At 42.5% G+C, this 15,050-nt stretch overlaps 2 protein-coding genes across 2 annotated transcripts in view; both read left to right on the plus strand.

Annotated features, from left to right (window-relative positions):
• The window catches only part of LOC143139528 (IgGFc-binding protein-like), a 252,923-nt gene extending 244,780 nt beyond the window's left edge, over positions 1 to 8,143 (plus strand). Inside the window, exons 90-110 of the mRNA XM_076300111.1 lie at positions 727 to 973; positions 1,197 to 1,345; positions 1,501 to 1,629; positions 1,837 to 1,975; positions 2,113 to 2,254; positions 2,468 to 2,544; positions 2,725 to 2,869; positions 3,117 to 3,319; positions 3,422 to 3,563; positions 3,671 to 3,915; positions 4,139 to 4,287; positions 4,443 to 4,571; positions 4,779 to 4,917; positions 5,055 to 5,196; positions 5,287 to 5,486; positions 5,667 to 5,811; positions 6,613 to 6,857; positions 7,081 to 7,229; positions 7,385 to 7,513; positions 7,721 to 7,859; positions 7,997 to 8,143. Coding sequence (XP_076156226.1) covers positions 727 to 973; positions 1,197 to 1,345; positions 1,501 to 1,629; positions 1,837 to 1,975; positions 2,113 to 2,254; positions 2,468 to 2,544; positions 2,725 to 2,869; positions 3,117 to 3,319; positions 3,422 to 3,563; positions 3,671 to 3,915; positions 4,139 to 4,287; positions 4,443 to 4,571; positions 4,779 to 4,917; positions 5,055 to 5,196; positions 5,287 to 5,486; positions 5,667 to 5,811; positions 6,613 to 6,857; positions 7,081 to 7,229; positions 7,385 to 7,513; positions 7,721 to 7,859; positions 7,997 to 8,143 — 3,331 coding nt within the window. The remainder of the gene's footprint in view (positions 1 to 726; positions 974 to 1,196; positions 1,346 to 1,500; positions 1,630 to 1,836; positions 1,976 to 2,112; positions 2,255 to 2,467; positions 2,545 to 2,724; positions 2,870 to 3,116; positions 3,320 to 3,421; positions 3,564 to 3,670; positions 3,916 to 4,138; positions 4,288 to 4,442; positions 4,572 to 4,778; positions 4,918 to 5,054; positions 5,197 to 5,286; positions 5,487 to 5,666; positions 5,812 to 6,612; positions 6,858 to 7,080; positions 7,230 to 7,384; positions 7,514 to 7,720; positions 7,860 to 7,996) is intronic.
• A 254-nt stretch (positions 8,144 to 8,397) lies between these two features.
• LOC143139529 (zonadhesin-like) lies at positions 8,398 to 14,027 on the plus strand. The gene is made up of 18 exons (XM_076300112.1): positions 8,398 to 8,418; positions 8,609 to 8,753; positions 9,001 to 9,203; positions 9,306 to 9,447; positions 9,555 to 9,799; positions 10,023 to 10,171; positions 10,327 to 10,455; positions 10,663 to 10,801; positions 10,939 to 11,080; positions 11,171 to 11,370; positions 11,551 to 11,695; positions 11,943 to 12,145; positions 12,248 to 12,389; positions 12,497 to 12,741; positions 12,965 to 13,113; positions 13,269 to 13,397; positions 13,605 to 13,743; positions 13,881 to 14,027. The coding sequence occupies exons 1-18, from the start codon at positions 8,398 to 8,400 to the stop codon at positions 14,025 to 14,027; spliced, it is 2,814 nt and encodes a 937-aa protein (XP_076156227.1).
• Positions 14,028 to 15,050: the final 1,023 nt, after the last annotated feature.

Raw genomic sequence — 15,050 nt, forward strand, 5'->3', positions numbered from 1 at the left:
GTAAACTGTTTTAATTCATTGCCTAGATTGTCTTAGTGGTCGGTGTATTTGCAGACTTAAAAACATGTTTTCTTAAACAAGTAGCTTAATACTAAACGTACCTCATCATTTCTGCATTTATTTCTTCTTGCATTTTTTTCTCTCTCAACTTCTCCATTCTCTCTTGTTATACAGTGACTTGCCCCCCTAATTCAGACTTTTTGGAGTGTGGTCCGTCATGCGTTCCCACCTGCCAGAAGCCCAAGATTAGCTCCAGTATCTGCACTTTGAACTGTGTCAGCGGCTGTTTCTGTAGACCAGGCTTCGTGCTGTCAGGAAACCGGTGTGTTGCCGTTGATAAGTGTGGCTGTCTGGATGAAAACAACAACTACTATGAGGTATAATCAAGACAGAAATATTACCTTTGTTGTCTTTAAGCTATCTTAGGCTTTTTCTTATTTTTCTGATATTAAATCCAAACAAACTTGTTTGTCCATCAGCCCGGAGAGGTTGTGTTTGGGGATGGCTGCTCCAAGCTGTGTCGCTGTGCTGGAAACTACACTCTCTCCTGCGTGGGCAACACCTGTGCTCCCACTGATGAGTGCCGACAGGTCAATGGAGTCCCTGGATGTTATCCTAAAGGTATTTTTTTTTAAGAAAATCTGGTTCTGAACGTTATTAAGTTTCTGAGATTTTGTGCGACGTCCTTTAATTTTTGGTATCTAGTAACAAGCTGTTTTCACCCACAGGCACCTCCACCTGTGTTGCCACTGGTGATCCTCACTACACCACCTTTGATAAGCAGAAATACGACTTCATGGGCAACTGCACCTATCTGATGTCCAAACCATGCAACACGACTGGTCTGCCACACTATGAGGTCCACGTGTCCAATGAGAACCGCAACAAGAACCAGAGAGTCAGCTACGCATCAGCGGTGCATGTATACGTCCATGGAATGACCATATACGTCCTTAAAGGAGGAACCGTGCGGGTAAGATATTGGGAGCAAGTAGTACACAGCTATTGAAAGTAGAAGTGCCAATATCCATGCAGAATGTTTTCACTCTTAACTCTTCCTTCAGGATTTTTTGATGAAGTTCTACTCAAATGTGTCATTTGCAGTGGTTCAACATTGTACATAAAGTAATAGTGGTCCATATTTGTATGAAGTGTGTGGTTGTCTTTTCACTGTCTTCTCTCTGTGTATCCCCCAGATCAATGGGACCAATGTGAACCTGCCTGTGAACCCAGCTGCAGACGTTTCTGTCTACAAGTCTGGAAAACATTACACCGTGGCCATGAGTTTTGGAGTGACTGTTCGCTACGATGGCAACCACTTCATGGACATCAAAGTGATTGCAGCGTGAGTAAAAATCTAAGTAATAGTTGATGCTCGTACATTGATTTGGTATTTTTCAGGTGGATGCCAATACCATAAAGCTGGTTTTACTGGAAAAATCAGCTGTTTTATCTTGCTCTGATATATAAACTGAAACAAAAAATGGTTTTATTCCATAGGTACAAAGAGAAGCTTTGCGGCCTTTGTGGAGATTATGACGGCAACCCCAAGGATGACTTCCGTACGCCCACGGGCAAACTTGTGACAAAACCGAATGACTTTGGAAATAGCTGGAACTCTGACCCAGAGTAAGAGTTTACAGAGAGCACCATAGCAACTTCCCAAACTTTTAACACATGACATATACATGTAATTATGCATACAGAAGTACTTTAACTTATGCAGATACATGGTAGTTAGACCCACAGTAATATATGAAGAAAGCCATTCACATTGGCCACTTGTTAATATATTTACCATACAAATCTACCAATGATTCTATTTTGTACCCACAGATGCATCAAATCTCCTGAGGTGCCTGTACCTGGTTGTACACCAGACAAACAGGATAAATATGAGAAACCTGCCCTCTGTGGATTCATACTGGAAAGCAATGGACCATTCACTATGTGCCACCCCAAGGTTAATCCCAACGTGAGTAAAAGCACGTCCATTATGAGAAATTGCTTATTTTAAAGTGTCAATGTTGTTGTAGAACTTAAAAACACTTTAGGTGCTTGAATTTAGCTAACAATATGTTTGATATTGGTGTGTGTTCTGATTTGCCTCAGAGCTTCTTCAAGGACTGCATGTTTGACGTGTGTGAGCTGGATGGACTGCACTCTGCCCTGTGTGAGGCCATAGAGGCCTATGTGAATGAGTGTCAGGATCGTGGAGTCACCATCGGATCATGGAGAAACAGCACCTTCTGCAGTTAGTCTCCATCACCCTCAAATTGTTGGTGGTTCAGTACATTTATTGAGAGCAAATAATAATTATTTTCTTCTTTTTTTCTATCAACAGCCCTGACCTGCCCTCCCAACAGCCACTTTGAGTCCTGTGCTTCACCCTGCCAGCCTAGCTGTGTCACACCTTCCCCAGGCCGATGTAGTGGACCGTGTGCAGAGGGGTGTGTGTGTGACCCAGGATACTTTCTCAGCGCTGGCAAGTGTGTCAGGAAAAACAGCTGTGGATGCCAACACACCAATGGCCAGTACTACCAGGTGAATACACCAATGCAATGACTGGTTTATTTTCTTATTAGTGATTATTTGTGATTATTTGTATTAGTGGTTATTCTGTATTTCCCCAAAAATATATAATTATCCTCTTCCTAGTTCAGCTGATATAATGCAGTACATTGTCATCTATGTTAAATGATTATTTTTTCTTTTCATTTTCAGCCTGGAGAGGAGTGGTACACCTCCAACTGTGAGCTGAAGTGCAGGTGCAATCCTCCCTCTGTCAGCTGCAGTAAAGGAGAGTGTCCCCGTTCACAGGAGTGTAGCGTCCAGGGAGGACTTCTGGGCTGCTACCCCATTGCTGAGTGTAAGTTGTTTTTATTTGATAAGTGAAGATCTTTCTGTTAGTCTCTGGTGTTTACCCTCAAAGCTAAACAATTGTAAACTGTTTTAATTCATTGCCTAGATTGTCTTAGTGGTCGGTGTATTTGCAGACTTAAAAACATGTTTTCTTAAACAAGTAGCTTAATACTAAACGTACCTCATCATTTCTGCATTTATTTCTTCTTGCATTTTTTTCTCTCTCAACTTCTCCATTCTCTCTTGTTATACAGTGACTTGCCCCCCTAATTCAGACTTTTTGGAGTGTGGTCCGTCATGCGTTCCCACCTGCCAGAAGCCCAAGATTAGCTCCAGTATCTGCACTTTGAACTGTGTCAGCGGCTGTTTCTGTAGACCAGGCTTCGTGCTGTCAGGAAACCGGTGTGTTGCCGTTGATAAGTGTGGCTGTCTGGATGAAAACAACAACTACTATGAGGTATAATCAAGACAGAAATATTACCTTTGTTGTCTTTAAGCTATCTTAGGCTTTTTCTTATTTTTCTGATATTAAATCCAAACAAACTTGTTTGTCCATCAGCCCGGAGAGGTTGTGTTTGGGGATGGCTGCTCCAAGCTGTGTCGCTGTGCTGGAAACTACACTCTCTCCTGCGTGGGCAACACCTGTGCTCCCACTGATGAGTGCCGACAGGTCAATGGAGTCCCTGGATGTTATCCTAAAGGTATTTTTTTTTAAGAAAATCTGGTTCTGAACGTTATTAAGTTTCTGAGATTTTGTGCGACGTCCTTTAATTTTTGGTATCTAGTAACAAGCTGTTTTCACCCACAGGCACCTCCACCTGTGTTGCCACTGGTGATCCTCACTACACCACCTTTGATAAGCAGAAATACGACTTCATGGGCAACTGCACCTATCTGATGTCCAAACCATGCAACACGACTGGTCTGCCACACTATGAGGTCCACGTGTCCAATGAGAACCGCAACAAGAACCAGAGAGTCAGCTACGCATCAGCGGTGCATGTATACGTCCATGGAATGACCATATACGTCCTTAAAGGAGGAACCGTGCGGGTAAGATATTGGGAGCAAGTAGTACACAGCTATTGAAAGTAGAAGTGCCAATATCCATGCAGAATGTTTTCACTCTTAACTCTTCCTTCAGGATTTTTTGATGAAGTTCTACTCAAATGTGTCATTTGCAGTGGTTCAACATTGTACATAAAGTAATAGTGGTCCATATTTGTATGAAGTGTGTGGTTGTCTTTTCACTGTCTTCTCTCTGTGTATCCCCCAGATCAATGGGACCAATGTGAACCTGCCTGTGAACCCAGCTGCAGACGTTTCTGTCTACAAGTCTGGAAAACATTACACCGTGGCCATGAGTTTTGGAGTGACTGTTCGCTACGATGGCAACCACTTCATGGACATCAAAGTGATTGCAGCGTGAGTAAAAATCTAAGTAATAGTTGATGCTCGTACATTGATTTGGTATTTTTCAGGTGGATGCCAATACCATAAAGCTGGTTTTACTGGAAAAATCAGCTGTTTTATCTTGCTCTGATATATAAACTGAAACAAAAAATGGTTTTATTCCATAGGTACAAAGAGAAGCTTTGCGGCCTTTGTGGAGATTATGACGGCAACCCCAAGGATGACTTCCGTACGCCCACGGGCAAACTTGTGACAAAACCGAATGACTTTGGAAATAGCTGGAACTCTGACCCAGAGTAAGAGTTTACAGAGAGCACCATAGCAACTTCCCAAACTTTTAACACATGACATATACATGTAATTATGCATACAGAAGTACTTTAACTTATGCAGATACATGGTAGTTAGACCCACAGTAATATATGAAGAAAGCCATTCACATTGGCCACTTGTTAATATATTTACCATACAAATCTACCAATGATTCTATTTTGTACCCACAGATGCATCAAATCTCCTGAGGTGCCTGTACCTGGTTGTACACCAGACAAACAGGATAAATATGAGAAACCTGCCCTCTGTGGATTCATACTGGAAAGCAATGGACCATTCACTATGTGCCACCCCAAGGTTAATCCCAACGTGAGTAAAAGCACGTCCATTATGAGAAATTGCTTATTTTAAAGTGTCAATGTTGTTGTAGAACTTAAAAACACTTTAGGTGCTTGAATTTAGCTAACAATATGTTTGATATTGGTGTGTGTTCTGATTTGCCTCAGAGCTTCTTCAAGGACTGCATGTTTGACGTGTGTGAGCTGGATGGACTGCACTCTGCCCTGTGTGAGGCCATAGAGGCCTATGTGAATGAGTGTCAGGATCGTGGAGTCACCATCGGATCATGGAGAAACAGCACCTTCTGCAGTTAGTCTCCATCACCCTCAAATTGTTGGTGGTTCAGTACATTTATTGAGAGCAAATAATAATTATTTTCTTCTTTTTTTCTATCAACAGCCCTGACCTGCCCTCCCAACAGCCACTTTGAGTCCTGTGCTTCACCCTGCCAGCCTAGCTGTGTCACACCTTCCCCAGGCCGATGTAGTGGACCGTGTGCAGAGGGGTGTGTGTGTGACCCAGGATACTTTCTCAGCGCTGGCAAGTGTGTCAGGAAAAACAGCTGTGGATGCCAACACACCAATGGCCAGTACTACCAGGTGAATACACCAATGCAATGACTGGTTTATTTTCTTATTAGTGATTATTTGTGATTATTTGTATTAGTGGTTATTCTGTATTTCCCCAAAAATATATAATTATCCTCTTCCTAGTTCAGCTGATATAATGCAGTACATTGTCATCTATGTTAAATGATTATTTTTTCTTTTCATTTTCAGCCTGGAGAGGAGTGGTACACCTCCAACTGTGAGCTGAAGTGCAGGTGCAATCCTCCCTCTGTCAGCTGCAGTAAAGGAGAGTGTCCCCGTTCACAGGAGTGTAGCGTCCAGGGAGGACTTCTGGGCTGCTACCCCATTGCTGAGTGTAAGTTGTTTTTATTTGATAAGTGAAGATCTTTCTGTTAGTCTCTGGTGTTTACCCTCAAAGCTAAACAATTGTAAACTGTTTTAATTCATTGCCTAGATTGTCTTAGTGGTCGGTGTATTTGCAGACTTAAAAACATGTTTTCTTAAACAAGTAGCTTAATACTAAACGTACCTCATCATTTCTGCATTTATTTCTTCTTGCATTTTTTTCTCTCTCAACTTCTCCATTCTCTCTTGTTATACAGTGACTTGCCCCCCTAATTCAGACTTTTTGGAGTGTGGTCCGTCATGCGTTCCCACCTGCCAGAAGCCCAAGATTAGCTCCAGTATCTGCACTTTGAACTGTGTCAGCGGCTGTTTCTGTAGACCAGGCTTCGTGCTGTCAGGAAACCGGTGTGTTGCCGTTGATAAGTGTGGCTGTCTGGATGAAAACAACAACTACTATGAGGTATAATCAAGACAGAAATATTACCTTTGTTGTCTTTAAGCTATCTTAGGCTTTTTCTTATTTTTCTGATATTAAATCCAAACAAACTTGTTTGTCCATCAGCCCGGAGAGGTTGTGTTTGGGGATGGCTGCTCCAAGCTGTGTCGCTGTGCTGGAAACTACACTCTCTCCTGCGTGGGCAACACCTGTGCTCCCACTGATGAGTGCCGACAGGTCAATGGAGTCCCTGGATGTTATCCTAAAGGTATTTTTTTTTAAGAAAATCTGGTTCTGAACGTTATTAAGTTTCTGAGATTTTGTGCGACGTCCTTTAATTTTTGGTATCTAGTAACAAGCTGTTTTCACCCACAGGCACCTCCACCTGTGTTGCCACTGGTGATCCTCACTACACCACCTTTGATAAGCAGAAATACGACTTCATGGGCAACTGCACCTATCTGATGTCCAAACCATGCAACACGACTGGTCTGCCACACTATGAGGTCCACGTGTCCAATGAGAACCGCAACAAGAACCAGAGAGTCAGCTACGCATCAGCGGTGCATGTATACGTCCATGGAATGACCATATACGTCCTTAAAGGAGGAACCGTGCGGGTAAGATATTGGGAGCAAGTAGTACACAGCTATTGAAAGTAGAAGTGCCAATATCCATGCAGAATGTTTTCACTCTTAACTCTTCCTTCAGGATTTTTTGATGAAGTTCTACTCAAATGTGTCATTTGCAGTGGTTCAACATTGTACATAAAGTAATAGTGGTCCATATTTGTATGAAGTGTGTGGTTGTCTTTTCACTGTCTTCTCTCTGTGTATCCCCCAGATCAATGGGACCAATGTGAACCTGCCTGTGAACCCAGCTGCAGACGTTTCTGTCTACAAGTCTGGAAAACATTACACCGTGGCCATGAGTTTTGGAGTGACTGTTCGCTACGATGGCAACCACTTCATGGACATCAAAGTGATTGCAGCGTGAGTAAAAATCTAAGTAATAGTTGATGCTCGTACATTGATTTGGTATTTTTCAGGTGGATGCCAATACCATAAAGCTGGTTTTACTGGAAAAATCAGCTGTTTTATCTTGCTCTGATATATAAACTGAAACAAAAAATGGTTTTATTCCATAGGTACAAAGAGAAGCTTTGCGGCCTTTGTGGAGATTATGACGGCAACCCCAAGGATGACTTCCGTACGCCCACGGGCAAACTTGTGACAAAACCGAATGACTTTGGAAATAGCTGGAACTCTGACCCAGAGTAAGAGTTTACAGAGAGCACCATAGCAACTTCCCAAACTTTTAACACATGACATATACATGTAATTATGCATACAGAAGTACTTTAACTTATGCAGATACATGGTAGTTAGACCCACAGTAATATATGAAGAAAGCCATTCACATTGGCCACTTGTTAATATATTTACCATACAAATCTACCAATGATTCTATTTTGTACCCACAGATGCATCAAATCTCCTGAGGTGCCTGTACCTGGTTGTACACCAGACAAACAGGATAAATATGAGAAACCTGCCCTCTGTGGATTCATACTGGAAAGCAATGGACCATTCACTATGTGCCACCCCAAGGTTAATCCCAACGTGAGTAAAAGCACGTCCATTATGAGAAATTGCTTATTTTAAAGTGTCAATGTTGTTGTAGAACTTAAAAACACTTTAGGTGCTTGAATTTAGCTAACAATATGTTTGATATTGGTGTGTGTTCTGATTTGCCTCAGAGCTTCTTCAAGGACTGCATGTTTGACGTGTGTGAGCTGGATGGACTGCACTCTGCCCTGTGTGAGGCCATAGAGGCCTATGTGAATGAGTGTCAGGATCGTGGAGTCACCATCGGATCATGGAGAAACAGCACCTTCTGCAGTTAGTCTCCATCACCCTCAAATTGTTGGTGGTTCAGTACATTTATTGAGAGCAAATAATAATTATTTTCTTCTTTTTTTCTATCAACAGCCCTGACCTGCCCTCCCAACAGCCACTTTGAGTCCTGTGCTTCACCCTGCCAGCCTAGCTGTGTCACACCTTCCCCAGGCCGATGTAGTGGACCGTGTGCAGAGGGGTGTGTGTGTGACCCAGGATACTTTCTCAGCGCTGGCAAGTGTGTCAGGAAAAACAGCTGTGGATGCCAACACACCAATGGCCAGTACTACCAGGTGAATACACCAATGCAATGACTGGTTTATTTTCTTATTAGTGATTATTTGTGATTATTTGTATTAGTGGTTATTCTGTATTTCCCCAAAAATATATAATTATCCTCTTCCTAGTTCAGCTGATATAATGCAGTACATTGTCATCTATGTTAAATGATTATTTTTTCTTTTCATTTTCAGCCTGGAGAGGAGTGGTACACCTCCAACTGTGAGCTGAAGTGCAGGTGCAATCCTCCCTCTGTCAGCTGCAGTAAAGGAGAGTGTCCCCGTTCACAGGAGTGTAGCGTCCAGGGAGGACTTCTGGGCTGCTACCCCATTGCTGAGTGTAAGTTGTTTTTATTTGATAAGTGAAGATCTTTCTGTTAGTCTCTGGTGTTTACCCTCAAAGCTAAACAATTGTAAACTGTTTTAATTCATTGCCTAGATTGTCTTAGTGGTCGGTGTATTTGCAGACTTAAAAACATGTTTTCTTAAACAAGTAGCTTAATACTAAACGTACCTCATCATTTCTGCATTTATTTCTTCTTGCATTTTTTTCTCTCTCAACTTCTCCATTCTCTCTTGTTATACAGTGACTTGCCCCCCTAATTCAGACTTTTTGGAGTGTGGTCCGTCATGCGTTCCCACCTGCCAGAAGCCCAAGATTAGCTCCAGTATCTGCACTTTGAACTGTGTCAGCGGCTGTTTCTGTAGACCAGGCTTCGTGCTGTCAGGAAACCGGTGTGTTGCCGTTGATAAGTGTGGCTGTCTGGATGAAAACAACAACTACTATGAGGTATAATCAAGACAGAAATATTACCTTTGTTGTCTTTAAGCTATCTTAGGCTTTTTCTTATTTTTCTGATATTAAATCCAAACAAACTTGTTTGTCCATCAGCCCGGAGAGGTTGTGTTTGGGGATGGCTGCTCCAAGCTGTGTCGCTGTGCTGGAAACTACACTCTCTCCTGCGTGGGCAACACCTGTGCTCCCACTGATGAGTGCCGACAGGTCAATGGAGTCCCTGGATGTTATCCTAAAGGTATTTTTTTTTAAGAAAATCTGGTTCTGAACGTTATTAAGTTTCTGAGATTTTGTGCGACGTCCTTTAATTTTTGGTATCTAGTAACAAGCTGTTTTCACCCACAGGCACCTCCACCTGTGTTGCCACTGGTGATCCTCACTACACCACCTTTGATAAGCAGAAATACGACTTCATGGGCAACTGCACCTATCTGATGTCCAAACCATGCAACACGACTGGTCTGCCACACTATGAGGTCCACGTGTCCAATGAGAACCGCAACAAGAACCAGAGAGTCAGCTACGCATCAGCGGTGCATGTATACGTCCATGGAATGACCATATACGTCCTTAAAGGAGGAACCGTGCGGGTAAGATATTGGGAGCAAGTAGTACACAGCTATTGAAAGTAGAAGTGCCAATATCCATGCAGAATGTTTTCACTCTTAACTCTTCCTTCAGGATTTTTTGATGAAGTTCTACTCAAATGTGTCATTTGCAGTGGTTCAACATTGTACATAAAGTAATAGTGGTCCATATTTGTATGAAGTGTGTGGTTGTCTTTTCACTGTCTTCTCTCTGTGTATCCCCCAGATCAATGGGACCAATGTGAACCTGCCTGTGAACCCAGCTGCAGACGTTTCTGTCTACAAGTCTGGAAAACATTACACCGTGGCCATGAGTTTTGGAGTGACTGTTCGCTACGATGGCAACCACTTCATGGACATCAAAGTGATTGCAGCGTGAGTAAAAATCTAAGTAATAGTTGATGCTCGTACATTGATTTGGTATTTTTCAGGTGGATGCCAATACCATAAAGCTGGTTTTACTGGAAAAATCAGCTGTTTTATCTTGCTCTGATATATAAACTGAAACAAAAAATGGTTTTATTCCATAGGTACAAAGAGAAGCTTTGCGGCCTTTGTGGAGATTATGACGGCAACCCCAAGGATGACTTCCGTACGCCCACGGGCAAACTTGTGACAAAACCGAATGACTTTGGAAATAGCTGGAACTCTGACCCAGAGTAAGAGTTTACAGAGAGCACCATAGCAACTTCCCAAACTTTTAACACATGACATATACATGTAATTATGCATACAGAAGTACTTTAACTTATGCAGATACATGGTAGTTAGACCCACAGTAATATATGAAGAAAGCCATTCACATTGGCCACTTGTTAATATATTTACCATACAAATCTACCAATGATTCTATTTTGTACCCACAGATGCATCAAATCTCCTGAGGTGCCTGTACCTGGTTGTACACCAGACAAACAGGATAAATATGAGAAACCTGCCCTCTGTGGATTCATACTGGAAAGCAATGGACCATTCACTATGTGCCACCCCAAGGTTAATCCCAACGTGAGTAAAAGCACGTCCATTATGAGAAATTGCTTATTTTAAAGTGTCAATGTTGTTGTAGAACTTAAAAACACTTTAGGTGCTTGAATTTAGCTAACAATATGTTTGATATTGGTGTGTGTTCTGATTTGCCTCAGAGCTACTTCAAGGACTGCATGTTTGACGTGTGTGAGCTGGATGGACTGCACTCTGCCCTGTGTGAGGCCATAGAGGCCTATGTGAATGAGTGTCAGGATCGTGGAGTCACCATCGGATCATGGAGAAACAGCACCTTCTGCAGTTAGTCTCCATCACCCTCATATTGTTGGTGGTTCAGTACATTTATTGAGAGCAAATAATAATTATTTTCTTCTTTTTTCCTATCAACAGCCCTGACCTGCCCTCCCAACAGCCACTTTGAGTCCTGTGCTTCACCCTGCCAGCCTAGCTGTGTCACACCTTCCCCAGGCCGATGTAGTGGACCGTGTGCAGAGGGGTGTGTGTGTGACCCAGGATACTTTCTCAGCGCTGGCAAGTGTGTCAGGAAAAACAGCTGTGGATGCCAACACACCAATGGCCAGTACTACCAGGTGAATACACCAATGCAATGACTGGTTTATTTTCTTATTAGTGATTATTTGTGATTATTTGTATTAGTGGTTATTCTGTATTTCCCCAAAAATATATAATTATCCTCTTCCTAGTTCAGCTGATATAATGCAGTACATTGTCATCTATGTTAAATGATTATTTTTTCTTTTCATTTTCAGCCTGGAGAGGAGTGGTACACCTCCAACTGTGAGCTGAAGTGCAGGTGCAATCCTCCCTCTGTCAGCTGCAGTAAAGGAGAGTGTCCCCGTTCACAGGAGTGTAGCGTCCAGGGAGGACTTCTGGGCTGCTACCCCATTGCTGAGTGTAAGTTGTTTTTATTTGATAAGTGAAGATCTTTCTGTTAGTCTCTGGTGTTTACCCTCAAAGCTAAACAATTGTAAACTGTTTTAATTCATTGCCTAGATTGTCTTAGTGGTCGGTGTATTTGCAGACTTAAAAACATGTTTTCTTAAACAAGTAGCTTAATACTAAACGTACCTCATCATTTCTGCATTTATTTCTTCTTGCATTTTTTTCTCTCTCAACTTCTCCATTCTCTCTTGTTATACAGTGACTTGCCCCCCTAATTCAGACTTTTTGGAGTGTGGTCCGTCATGCGTTCCCACCTGCCAGAAGCCCAAGATTAGCTCCAGTATCTGCACTTTGAACTGTGTCAGCGGCTGTTTCTGTAGACCAGGCTTCGTGCTGTCAGGAAACCGGTGTGTTGCCGTTGATAAGTGTGGCTGTCTGGATGAAAACAACAACTACTATGAGGTATAATCAAGACAGAAATATTACCTTTGTTGTCTTTAAGCTATCTTAGGCTTTTTCTTATTTTTCTGATATTAAATCCAAACAAACTTGTTTGTCCATCAGCCCGGAGAGGTTGTGTTTGGGGATGGCTGCTCCAAGCTGTGTCGCTGTGCTGGAAACTACACTCTCTCCTGCGTGGGCAACACCTGTGCTCCCACTGATGAGTGCCGACAGGTCAATGGAGTCCCTGGATGTTATCCTAAAGGTATTTTTTTTTAAGAAAATCTGGTTCTGAACGTTATTAAGTTTCTGAGATTTTGTGCGACGTCCTTTAATTTTTGGTATCTAGTAACAAGCTGTTTTCACCCACAGGCACCTCCACCTGTGTTGCCACTGGTGATCCTCACTACACCACCTTTGATAAGCAGAAATACGACTTCATGGGCAACTGCACCTATCTGATGTCCAAACCATGCAACACGACTGGTCTGCCACACTATGAGGTCCACGTGTCCAATGAGAACCGCAACAAGAACCAGAGAGTCAGCTACGCATCAGCGGTGCATGTATACGTCCATGGAATGACCATATACGTCCTTAAAGGAGGAACCGTGCGGGTAAGATATTGGGAGCAAGTAGTACACAGCTATTGAAAGTAGAAGTGCCAATATCCATGCAGAATGTTTTCACTCTTAACTCTTCCTTCAGGATTTTTTGATGAAGTTCTACTCAAATGTCTCATTTGCAGTGGTTCAACATTGTACATAAAGTAATAGTGGTCCATATTTGTATGAAGTGTGTGGTTGTCTTTTCACTGTCTTCTCTCTGTGTATCCCCCAGATCAATGGGACCAATGTGAACCTGCCTGTGAACCCAGCTGCAGACGTTTCTGTCTACAAGTCTGGAAAACATTACACCGTGGCCATGAGTTTTGGAGTGACTGTTCGCTACGATGGCAACCACTTCATGGACATCAAAGTGATTGCAGCGTGAGTAAAAATCTAAGTAATAGTTGATGCTCGTACATTGATTTGGTATTTTTCAGGTGGATGCCAATACCATAAAGCTGGTTTTACTGGAAAAATCAGCTGTTTTATCTTGCTCTGATATATAAACTGAAACAAAAAATGGTTTTATTCCATAGGTACAAAGAGAAGCTTTGCGGCCTTTGTGGAGATTATGACGGCAACCCCAAGGATGACTTCCGTACGCCCACGGGCAAACTTGTGACAAAACCGAATGACTTTGGAAATAGCTGGAACTCTGACCCAGAGTAAGAGTTTACAGAGAGCACCATAGCAACTTCCCAAACTTTTAACACATGACATATACATGTAATTATGCATACAGAAGTACTTTAACTTATGCAGATACATGGTAGTTAGACCCACAGTAATATATGAAGAAAGCCATTCACATTGGCCACTTGTTAATATATTTACCATACAAATCTACCAATGATTCTATTTTGTACCCACAGATGCATCAAATCTCCTGAGGTGCCTGTACCTGGTTGTACACCAGACAAACAGGATAAATATGAGAAACCTGCCCTCTGTGGATTCATACTGGAAAGCAATGGACCATTCACTATGTGCCACCCCAAGGTTAATCCCAACGTGAGTAAAAGCACGTCCATTATGAGAAATTGCTTATTTTAAAGTGTCAATGTTGTTGTAGAACTTAAAAACACTTTAGGTGCTTGAATTTAGCTAACAATATGTTTGATATTGGTGTGTGTTCTGATTTGCCTCAGAGCTTCTTCAAGGACTGCATGTTTGACGTGTGTGAGCTGGATGGACTGCACTCTGCCCTGTGTGAGGCCATAGAGGCCTATGTGAATGAGTGTCAGGATCGTGGAGTCACCATCGGATCATGGAGAAACAGCACCTTCTGCAGTTAGTCTCCATCACCCTCAAATTGTTGGTGGTTCAGTACATTTATTGAGAGCAAATAATAATTATTTTCTTCTTTTTTTCTATCAACAGCCCTGACCTGCCCTCCCAACAGCCACTTTGAGTCCTGTGCTTCACCCTGCCAGCCTAGCTGTGTCACACCTTCCCCAGGCCGATGTAGTGGACCGTGTGCAGAGGGGTGTGTGTGTGACCCAGGATACTTTCTCAGCGCTGGCAAGTGTGTCAGGAAAAACAGCTGTGGATGCCAACACACCAATGGCCAGTACTACCAGGTGAATACACCAATGCAATGACTGGTTTATTTTCTTATTAGTGATTATTTGTATTAGTGGTTATTCTGTATTTCCCCAAAAATATATAATTCTCCTCTTCCTAGTTCAGCTGATATAATGCAGTACAATGTCATCTATGTTAAATGATTATTTTTTCTTTTCATTTTCAGCCTGGAGAGGAGTGGTACACCTCCAACTGTGAGCTGAAGTGCAGGTGCAATCCTCCCTCTGTCAGCTGCAGTAAAGGAGAGTGTCCCCGTTCACAGGAGTGTAGCGTCCAGGGAGGACTTCTGGGCTGCTACCCCATTGCAACAAATAATAATAATAAATATAGCCGCAAGCGGCAATGGCGGGCCCGAGCACCTGCGGGCCGCAACCCGTGACATGTCGGAATCCAACAAAGCACCGACATGGTGCATTTGTGAAATGTACATATTTGATGCGTGTGCTACTTGTTTTTGTATTTTATTTTCTGCCACAAGTACTTGCTGGGCCAGGTGGTGGCGCTATGACAGGCAGGCCCATTGGGTGTCATCATCATAATATATATTAACCTGAGAAATTTCAGACCATTCATTTTAAGCAAAGAACATTTCTGATACACTTGTTGGTTGGCCAGATGGTGGCGCTATGTTAGGCATTGAAATTACCCATGTGAATATCATCACAATAATGATATCAAAAATGTTTGTAAACTTTCAGACCAATCACTTACGGCATTGTCCATTTCTGGCACAT

The sequence above is a fragment of the Alosa pseudoharengus genome, unplaced genomic scaffold, assembly GCF_046254945.1.
Source record: "Alosa pseudoharengus isolate Yale_2024_CS ecotype anadromous, Long Island Sound unplaced genomic scaffold, YU_APseudo_1.1 YU_APseudo_1.1_scf_22, whole genome shotgun sequence".
In the NCBI taxonomy this organism is placed as follows: domain Eukaryota; kingdom Metazoa; phylum Chordata; class Actinopteri; order Clupeiformes; family Clupeidae; genus Alosa; species Alosa pseudoharengus.